The following is a 10,743-nucleotide window of genomic DNA, read 5'->3' on the forward strand; positions in this document are numbered from 1 at the left end:
CATCAATCGGTTCGTTGCTAGCATCGGTATCCAAAATAAATTGCTTTTTAATATCAAGTAGGGTAAATACTGGCGCCGTAATCAATTTATTGCGTAGCACTTTGAACGCTTCTTGTGCCTCTTCATTCCATAAAAACTTTCTTCCTTTTTCTGTAAGTCGAAGCAGTGGTTTGGCAATTGAGGCAAAATTCTTAATGAAACGCCTGTAATAACTGTAAAGACCTAGAAAAGATCTTATTTCAATCACAGTACTTGGAACTGACCACTTAGCTACAGCTTTCACTTTCTCTGGGTCGGTCGCAATACCATCTTTGGAAATGATGTGTCCCAGATACCTTGGTACCAAATAAATTACATTTCTTGGCATTTAATTTTAGGCCGGCCTGATGCAATCTCTGAAAAACATGTTGTATGTTTTCAAGCATATCATCAAATAATTTTCCCACAACGATAATGTCATCAAGGTATACTAAACATTTATCACTGGAAGCAGTTTCCATAAGTCTCTCATACGTCGCAGGCGCACAGCAAAAGCCAAAAGGCATTACCTTGTCGCGTTACAAATGCAGTTTTGAACGTATCGTTCTCCTCCACACTAACCTGCCAGTAACCACTGTTAAGATCAAGCGTAGAAAACATCTTGTGTCCTGACAAATGGCCAAAGGCCTCATCAATTTTTGGAAGAGGATAACCGTCATTTGTGGTCACCTCATTCAATCGACGATAGTCTACACAAAAGTGCATTGTGTCGTCTTTCTTGTGTACAAGAACTACTGGCGATGCCCAAGGGCTGTTTGAAGGTTCTATCACACCCTTTTCGAGCATTTCCTTTACTTGTGACCTCTTGAGATAAATGAATCGGAATTCGCCTATGACCTTGTTTAATAGGTTGTTTAGCCTGATCCGTGGGTATCTTATGGCACACCACATTTGTCTGCCCTAAATCATAATTAGATGTTGCAAGCAAAAACTGATTTTTACGTAGAAAGTCCCCAACTTTTGTCACTTGTTCGGATAGAAGTTTGTCCTTACACCTGTCTAACAAATCTTTCAGATCACTTCGCAGCTCTTTAGTTACCTTCTGATGATAAGATGTCGATTTTGGCTTCTCTTCAACTGCTGTCATTTTTCTAATCAGAGTTCCTCGAAAAATCTGTTGTAGATCATGCATGACGTTCATTAGGCAAACTGGTATCTTATCGCTACCTTTAACGAGAGTACGTCCTACCAGTGCACGTCCTGTCTCAATAAATTTACGTTCTGATTCCACTAAGTAATCTGTAACAACCTAATGTACCTTCCAAGGGAAATGCGCAATTTCCATTATTCATTCGCAGCGAGCTTTCTTGAAGATCTATCACCCCATTGTGTTTCTTGAGAAAATTAAGTCCAATAATTCCGTCTACAGAAATATCTGCAACAACCGCATCAATAAATTTATCTGACTTACTAATCTTTAAAGAACGCGTTCCTTTGCTATAGTGGGACAGAATAGAACCACTAGCATTGAATATTCGCTGTGCACTCTCCTTCAGCCCAGGCCTTTCTTTCTGCAATCTACCATACAACCTCTTTGAAATAAGAGTAAGGGATGCTCCAGTGTCAATCAAGAGTTTTGCGATACTCCCATTCACATTTCCCTGCATAAAGATACCTGCCTCCTCACATAAATTGCTTTCACCAACATTGCCATCTTTTATAGGTTTTCTCCTTCTTTTATGTCTACTGCGAACCTGACATGCTCTTCCACCATCTGACTTTTCTACATGACTCCGTCTACCCTTTTCTTTGTCTCTGTTCTTCAACTTTTGGCAATTCTTCCGAATGTGTCCTTCCTCCGAGCAGTAGTAACATTTTACACTTGGCGTTATTTCTGAAAACGGTGTCTGCTAAATCTTGCAATTGTCTTAACCTGTCTCTCCAAATTATCTATTTTATTCTGCATTTCCTGCATCAGCGCTTTTAAATCTACAGAATTTGCAGCTTGAGTTGGCGCCTGTCCGAGATTATCGAATGCGCGCATGTGACTCCTTTTTTCTGTCTTGTAGTAGACATCAAGTTCTAAAGCTAAGCGTATAGCCTCATTAAGATTCTGTGGTCGACTCTGTCTTATGCGCAGTCTCATATCAGAATCTCTCAATCCATCGATAAAAGCCTCCTTACCCAGAGTTTCTCTTACTTCTGCTGGTGCAGATGTATATGCCAACTAAGTTAATCTATGCACAGCTTGGCCTACTCAGATGATGTTTCTGATGCCCGTTGACGCCTTTCTTTTAGTTGCGCACGGTACGACTCAATTTGATTAGGTGGGGCAAATTTCTCTTCAATCGCTTTCACTAACAGGTCATATTGTTGTCCTGTTTCTAACGAAACGTTTCCTAATATCCCTTGTGCAGCTCCGCGCAGTGACACAACCCCTTTTCCTTAGAATTCCAATTATTGATAGACGCGCACGCATCAAAATGAGATTTATAATCTAGCCAAGAATGAGTTGCAGGCTTGATGTTACACTTTGTTGTAGTCTTATCTTTTTTTCCATCCTTTTCTTTACCCACGATGTTTCCTGTCTGTCGAGGAAATGCGCTATCTATCTCTGTGTTTACCTTATTCCTGTCGGAATTTTTAAGTCGACAGTGCGCACGCGCTGGTGTTTGATACAGCGCATCTGCCGGTGTTTGATGCCGTGCATCCGCTGTTGCTTGATGCAGCGCATCCGCGGATGTAAGATCCATCGGTATCGGCGGCTGTGCATAATACTTTAAAGCACTTTCTGAAAATTGCGCATCTCGTGTTTTCAAAGCATACAGAATTATATGCATTTTGTCTTCCTTATGCTTATAGAAATTAATTGTAATAGTTCGTTCGCTGAAGTATTGCGATAATTAGGCCCAATACGAACTTAAATCTAAGTCCCAATTTTAAAAAAAACATAGTTAATTAGATAGGTAGTCACGTGGTACAGTGACGTCAAATGCAACCTTCGTCGATCAACTTGTTGTAAAAGTAGTGTTAGATATTTTTAAAAACTCGGGTTTTAGGGGCCTAATTTATTTACAATGGATAACATTTATTTCGATGTTGACAAATTTCCCGAGTCTTATATCTTTTAGCCACCAATGCATACAAATAGCGACCCAAATGTAGCGAGGAAAGCGAGTATGACATCTGCATTTGCGAGTAAATAATATCCTACTCAAAATTTGATAAGGGTCACTAGGTTATATGTGTGTAATTTACCACTAACATAACAAAAGACATAAATTTGACTCAGAAACGTGTTTACTCAGGTTATGAATGAAAATTCATGAACGGCATGAACTTTTATCAATACGGAATGCTTGAAATCTGATAACAACACCAAAAGGCATTTCATTACAAAAAGTTAACAGCAAACCAGAGAAAGAATTACACAGTTTTTGGGGATAGTCCATCATTACACTTAGTCGATGAAGTGTCAATACCGGGTATGGCCTCCCCTTGCATCAATGACGGCTTGACAACGTCGAACGATGCTGTCAATAAGCACCCGGATGTTTTCAATGGGATGGTTGTTCCACTCTTCTATGAGGGCGTTTTCGAGCTCTGCCAAAGTCGTGGGTTATGCTCTACGGCGTGAAAGGGCAACCTGCAGCATGTTCCATACATGCGCAATCGGGTTCAAGTCCGGCGAGCGCGCTAGCCAGTCCATACGGACAATTGTCTCCTGCGGAAGGTACTGCTCCACCACCCTGGTGCGATGAGGACGGGCGTTATCATCCATCAGGATGAACTCAGGGCCAACAGCACCAGCGTAGGGTCTGACGTAAACATTGAGGATCTCATCCCGGTATCGCACCCCCGTTATTGTTCCTCTCTCCAGGACATGAAGATCTGTTATTCCATCCCTGCTGATTCCACCCCAGACCATGAAGGAACCATCACCATAACGGTCATGTTTACTGATGTTGGCATCATGGAAACGTTCACGTTGTCGTCGCCACACTCGGTGCCTCCTGTCTGTAAAGTCCAAACAATACCTGGACTCATCGGTGAACAGAACTTGAACCCAATCGTTCTGTGTCCAAGTGACATGATCTTCATCCCAGTCCAATCGCTCCCGCCGGTGTCGAACAGTCAGAGGGACTCGAACACATGCCCTTCTCGAGTTGAGACCTGCATTGTGAAGCCGATTACGTATCGTCTGAGTGGTCACATTCATTCCCGAGGCGTTCAGGAGGTCGTTACGTAGGCTGGTTGCTGTCCAGAAGGGATGGCGTCGTGCCTGAAGAGCCACAAAATGGTCTTGGCGTTGGGTTGTCGACCTCTGACGACCACCCCCATGTCGGTGTGCTGCTGTACCAAAAGTTTGCTGTCGGTTCCAGGCCCTGTTTACAACGCTCTGGCTGACGTTTAGTGCATTTGCAACGTCACGTTGTGAATAGCCAGCGTCAAGCATTCCAATACATCTCCCCAGTTGTTCTGTCGTCAGGCGACGCATTACACGTTGAGGGGGCATTGTGTTGATAAACGTAGTGTAAACACTCAAGTGAGTTTGAAATTTTAGAAAGAATCAGACACCGATGCCCGAGTGAAAATCGTGCAATGGTAGCAAAAGCATAAACTGTGATGAGAAACGCATTTCCCATGGCATGAAATACACGTGCAAGTTTGTTGAAGACGTTTTTGATTTCAATTGGACACAATATTGCCAGTTATGCAGTTATTAATTTTTTAAACAGAAAAATATCTATGATCCTTATCAAATTTTGAGTAGTATATTTACATGGGATCGCTGTCTAAACACTATTTGATAATGCCATTGCTTTAAACAACTGTAATTAGTGTTGTTGCTTTTCTAAAATAAACAGTGCAATTATTATTAAATTTATTTTTAGATAAGTTAGATAGGCCCAAATTATGATACGATTATGCATCATTGACAACTAGGCCTGCTGTCACGGGTGCATTTCGAAATAAATAAATAAAAATGATTAAATTTATCGTGAAAATCACAATACTTTTATATTATTCTATTCAAGCAGTTTTATTAATCATTATTTGTTTAATCTACATGTTGTTACTTAGGAAGTGGGAGCGCGGTTTGCTGTTGTTGTTAAGTACGCGTTCCTTAAAAAAATGAAAGCATTAATTATAATTCAATTCAAAGTTGGAAAATATCATATTTTATCATTTATAATCGAAAGTTCAATTATCTTATATCTTTAAATTTCTTTTTTAAAACTACCAGTTGATAGACACTCCGATCACAAAAGTTCTGCCTTTATGTTGTTACAAGGTGAAGGTCAGACCAGGCTGACGCTTTCTATGAGTACTCTCAGTCCTTTGATGATTTTGCTTAGTGGCTGCTAGCTTCTATGTGCTTATTGGCTGCTGGTTAGTGGTGGCTGCTAGCTTCAGCCTGGTTATTTCACCAGATCTTAGAAAATTTAAAGTGAAGATCAAAGTTTCAGCTTTCTTAAGAAAAGTTACTACATGTACTAGTATATTTTAAGTCTATTATTCCACATGTTTTATAGTTTGCTGACAAGCATTTGAATAATAAGTTTGAGGAATTGATGCCTATCACTCTGGATGATCTAAACAGCATGATGATTACTGTTGCACACCAACTTATGCTGTATGAAGGTAAAAGGATGCAATGGCATGGTTGAGAAGTACATGTTTTTGAAATAATTGTTGCCGTTAGTCCCTCTTTAACAACCCACATACACAGTTGAAGTATACTTGCATGCCTCTATATGTCTGTAGGTATTTTTGCCTGGTCTATTGATATGATATATACGACTGTAAATGCTAATGTAAAGAGGTTATTATTCCCCACGCAACGAGTTGCGGATGGTATAGTGTTTTTTAGCCATTTGTCAGTCCTTCAGTCAACCTGTCAGTCCCTTTTTGTCATCGCAACTCCTCTGAGACCGCTCAACAAAATTTCATGAAACTTTGTAGTTAATAAGGACACACTGTAGATGTACATATTTCCAGGAAATTCTGACTTGATATTTTTGTGTGAGTTGTGCCCCTTTCGAACTTCTTTTGAGTCTGTCATGTTCTGAGGGTGGAATAGGATTGGATTGATTGATTGAATATTGTTTAATGTCCCTCTCGAGAATATTTCACTCATATGGAGACATCACTATTGCCGGCGATGGGCTGCAAAAGGTATGCCTATGCTCAGCGCTTACGGCCTTTGAGCAGGGAGGGATCTTTATCGTACCACACCTGCTGTAACACGGGACCTCGGTTTTTGCGGTCTCATCCAAAGGACTGCCCCATTTAGTCGCCTCTTACAACAAGCAAAGGGTACCGAGGACCTATTCTAACCAGGATCCCCACGGGATGAATAGCATTTGATGAAGAAAGACATACCAATGAACCAAATATTCGATACATGTATACTTTTGGTTTTATGATCAGTCCTACAGTTGAGAATTAATGTGACATGATTTTTTAGTGTATCTGACAGGTTGCTGTCCAAAGTGTGGCTTTGACATAGCTGATGATGAATATGTGAGCATATATATATATATATATATATATATATATATATATATATATATATATTATTTTTTATTTTTTTATTTTAAAGCGTACATATATATTTATTTACAATTCCAATTCTTGGCCCTGTCGGGCATACAAGCTTAAGAAAAGAAGGGGAAGTGACAGCAAATTAAGCTGTCTAGAAATACAATATTGTATATGTATAACAATATTGTATGAGATATAAAATTAATTTTAGAATATATGATATATAATGAACATTTGTAGAATAAGCACCTGAGTTATACCTGGTACATCTTGTCTCATTGTAGAATATATATGGTATACAATATTTTATAGAAACTTATACATTTTTACCTCTTACAATGCATATTATTGTTTCTCATTTCAAAAATGCTGACAGGAATTATAAACTGTGATATTCATGGATGGTGAGCATTTCATATTTTTTATATGTGGCTGTGGCAGACAATTTTCAGTTCAACCTCCTAATTATTCAAATCTATTGGCAAGGAGTTGTGTGGAAAACATGATTTACATCTACATCTTCTGAAAACAATGTCCACTTTAAAAAAATGTATTAACAAGGCAACAGTATTTTTTTTCCAGAGAGGAAGAAGACACCACCAGTTTATAAAAAATCCATTGAAGATGTTCAATAAATATATCAAACTGTACTGTTTTGGGGGGAAATATATTGATGTATACTCCTATCAACACTTTTTTACGTGATGCAAGCGGCCTTGTCGGGTCACGGGGTCAATCGGCAATAAATCGGATGTTTACAAACGGTATATGAAATGACGCGCATCAAAGTAAACTGTGTTTTTATGCCTTTTATATTGATTTAGACGTTTTATATTTGTGATTTATTTGTTACTTGATTTATAATGGATCCTGGTGACCGTACCATTTCTCTAGAAACATTTAATTCGTGGAAATTAACAGCTCTGAAGGAATTTTTAAGCAGACGAGGACTATCCACCGATGGAACCAAGAATGAGTTAGCCGCCTTATGCTTTGCTTCAAGTGTTATGAAATTGCGGAGGTGGATGGCAGAACGAGAAGTACGGGATGTCTCAGTGGCCCCCCTTATTTTTATCGGACATTGTGAACTTTTTTATAGATAATGTCACCAGCAACACCGTGAAAACATATTTGAATGATTACAAAATTGGGAAGGCATTCGAATATTGTGAATCGAACTTTATAAAAGAAATATTTTACCATCCAATTTACTCATCGTCTGCATTATGCTTCCTGAGAGCCAAGTGTACCCCTAGTCAAAGACTCAAAGAAGAGAGCCATACCCTTTGGGTAGCCATATCTAAGGAATCTGGTTGTGTGAAGGTGGCCTTTTGCTCCTGTACTGCAGGGTAACTTACTTAATAAATTAGTAAATTTTACCAATTTCTATTTACACTTTAATCACAGGCCTCTGAATTTCTATCAGTAAGCCGTTATATGATTGATCAGAGTGATATATATACCCCTCTTTATATTTAGAGGCCTGTGCTTTGATGTACCTATCTACTACTACATGAAACCCAATGATATAGTTATTATGGGTAAAATGGGTTTTTTTATGTAGACTTTTATATTTTCAGAATGGGTCAGACATGCAATCATGTAGCAGCCCTAATGTTTAGGGTAGAGTCAGCAAATAAACTGGGCCTGACTTCATGTACATCTTTACCATGCCAGTGGAAGGTACCATCAGCAACAACAGAAATTGTGCCTGTCAAAATAAAGGACTTAAGTGTTCGAAAGTCTCGTCATGGACTAGGTATTACTAAATGTATTGAATTGACATATTGTACATATTATAGGCCTAGTAATCTAGGTCACAGATTTAATATTTCTATTTTTTAGACAGGTCATGAGTATAAAACATTTACAATAAGGACCTAGATTTGGCTAAAACATTCCTCTAAAACAATTATACATTTTGATATAATTTTATATCATTAATATGTTTTGTAGAAAAAAAACAAGACCTTTAGTTTCAAAGCAGAAACACCAGTATAAACCACAGGAGTCTGTTCACCTGGACAGGGACTCATTTATTGATGAGCTGAGAAAAGCTGTGCCAAATGCATGTTTATTGAAAGGTATTTTAAACAGTTCTGTTAATGCCCACTGATCACAGTCTGTTTTCAATGTAAAATACATGAAATGGCTAATGGAAGACCTTTTAAACTACTATAAAGGTTTATTGTATAGTGAAACAATTTATAAAATGTAAAGTCCTTTTATCTAACAGGAACGGATCTACCGGTATGTGAAGAAGTTCTTCAAGACCTGCCACACGATGTTGGAGGAGACAATTCCATGGAGGCTGTTGAACACTACATCATCAGCAACATGGTTAAAGATGTCCATACAGTTGATGATTTTATTGACCATCAACCAACTCTAACACCAAATGAAGTGGACCATATTCAGAAAGAGACTGTAGGACAGAGTGAAAATAAATCATGGCATGCTCTAAGAAAAGACAGGATTACTGCATCCAATATGTATGCAGTTCATACACGTATGAATTCATTCAAGAAAAATCCTGAGGTGGACCTCAGTGCCATTGTATCTATGGTAATGGGTGGAAAGACTATTAATTCTAATATTAAAGCTCTGAAGTTTGGTAGAGAGTCAGAGCCACTTGCAAAGTCCATCTATTGTAAAATGTACCTAGAAAGTCATGTCGATGCAAAATTTAAAGATTGTGGAATTTTTCTAGATCAAGACGTCTCTTTCTTAGCTGCCAGTCCCGACATGCTGGTGTCTTGTGAATGTTGTGGAGATGACTTGTTAGCAGTAAAATCATCAATGCAACCAAAATGTAGTTTATGCTCCGCATTTTGTACATGTAACTTGCCCGATTATTTATTTACGTCTGATAATGAAGCTTTGGAGATTAAAAAAATCATAGATATTTCTGTCAAATACAAGGACAGATGGCCATTTGTAAGCGAGTGTGGTGTGATTTTTTTGTTTATTCCTGTAATGGTACTTTCTCAAAAAGAATCAATTTCCAGGAAGATTATTATTCGAATGTTCAATCAAATTTGATTTATTTCTTCAAAACATTTATTGCACCTAAATGTATTGAGGAAGAAATGTGTGCTTCAGCATGTATTGTGTGCCCAGACAAAGTGTCTGAAGAATCTGAATGTGAACCAATGGAAGTAGAAGATGGTGAAGGTGATGTTTATTTTTGTTTGATTTGCAAAAACCAGATTCAGGAGCAAGAGAATGTCAAATATTTTGGACAGCGTAGTATTTGTTGCGATATGTGTGACAATTGGTTTCATTTCAAATGTATAGGCATGTCAAAGTCAGTTTTGAGTTGCACTTCCACTTGGTTATGTCAAACTTGTTCAAGTATGTCTTGAGGTGTCTGATCCAATATATAAAATAATTAATCATTAGATATTTTAAAAATTAATTTGAAGTATTGTAGAACTATTATAGAGTAGAAATGGATTGATTCACAAAAATTTCAAAATTGTACCAGGTATTTACCCAAGTAGTAATTGCAGATTACTCTGAGGCCTGTAGAGATACACTGATTTTTTACCTATTTAAAAAATTAATATGAAATGTCATAGTAAAAGAAGGTGCATTTTATATTGTGAGTAATATTTGATTTAAATTAGAAGTTTTGCCAGTTCCAATTTTTTGAAATTGAATTGTGAGTACACACAAAGGTAGAAACTTCATAGTTTAAATGAAGTTTTAAGTGAGGACTTGTAGTTATAAATGAGAATAGAATATTGAGTAATAATACAGTACACATCTGTTAAGAATTCAAATTCATTGTGTTTTGGCTATTATGGATGGAATACCTATTAACCCTGTAGAAGTGGAGTTGTTGTGTATATCACATCAATTGATATGTCAGAAGATATAATTTGTGCTGTGTTTCTAGTATGTTATTTTGCTGTAAATATGAATATTGAATTTTCTTTTCTTTCAACAACTTAATTGTTTGAAATAAAAATACATGTCTTGGTTGAATGGTTTGTTTAATATATAATACTTACAATACTAGCAATGTTTTAGTGTTAATGTAAACATTCATTTATAGCATAATCAACTCCTAAGACTCCTAAAAAGGGTCATATCAGATATACTAATATGCAGCAAGATATTGAAATTGAAACATTGACAATCTGGTCACAGTAGTCAATATTAGTATCTTGGTAGTGGTGGGTACAAATTGCAAATACCAGCAATGACCTT

At 37.5% G+C, this 10,743-nt stretch overlaps 1 protein-coding gene and 1 long non-coding RNA gene across 2 annotated transcripts; both read left to right on the forward strand.

Moving 5' to 3' along the window:
* Nucleotides 1-7,631: 7,631 nt before the first annotated feature.
* On the forward strand, nt 7,632-8,287 carry LOC130052634 (uncharacterized). The gene is made up of 2 exons (XR_008800995.1): nt 7,632-7,877; nt 8,109-8,287. It is a non-coding gene; the product is annotated as an uncharacterized LOC130052634 (long non-coding RNA).
* Nucleotides 8,288-8,473: 186 nt separating this feature from the next.
* Nucleotides 8,474-9,933, forward strand: LOC130053593 (uncharacterized). The gene is made up of 2 exons (XM_056160945.1): nt 8,474-8,612; nt 8,765-9,933. Exons 1-2 carry the CDS (start codon nt 8,474-8,476, stop codon nt 9,568-9,570), a joined length of 945 nt encoding a protein of 314 aa, XP_056016920.1. The 3' UTR covers nt 9,571-9,933.
* Nucleotides 9,934-10,743: the final 810 nt, after the last annotated feature.

Source organism: Ostrea edulis, chromosome 3 (genome assembly GCF_947568905.1).
Source record: "Ostrea edulis chromosome 3, xbOstEdul1.1, whole genome shotgun sequence".
NCBI classification, from domain to species: domain Eukaryota; kingdom Metazoa; phylum Mollusca; class Bivalvia; order Ostreida; family Ostreidae; genus Ostrea; species Ostrea edulis.

What these genes read in the sequence shown, in the direction of transcription:
- LOC130053593 (XM_056160945.1), top strand. Translation starts at nt 8,474, where the DNA reads ATGTTTTGTAGAAAAAAAACAAGACCTTTAGTTTCAAAGCAGAAACAC. An exon ending in AAATGCATGTTTATTGAAAG is followed by an intron (nt 8,613 to 8,764) that starts GTATTTTAAACA and finishes TTTATCTAACAG; the next exon opens with GAACGGATCTACCGGTATGT.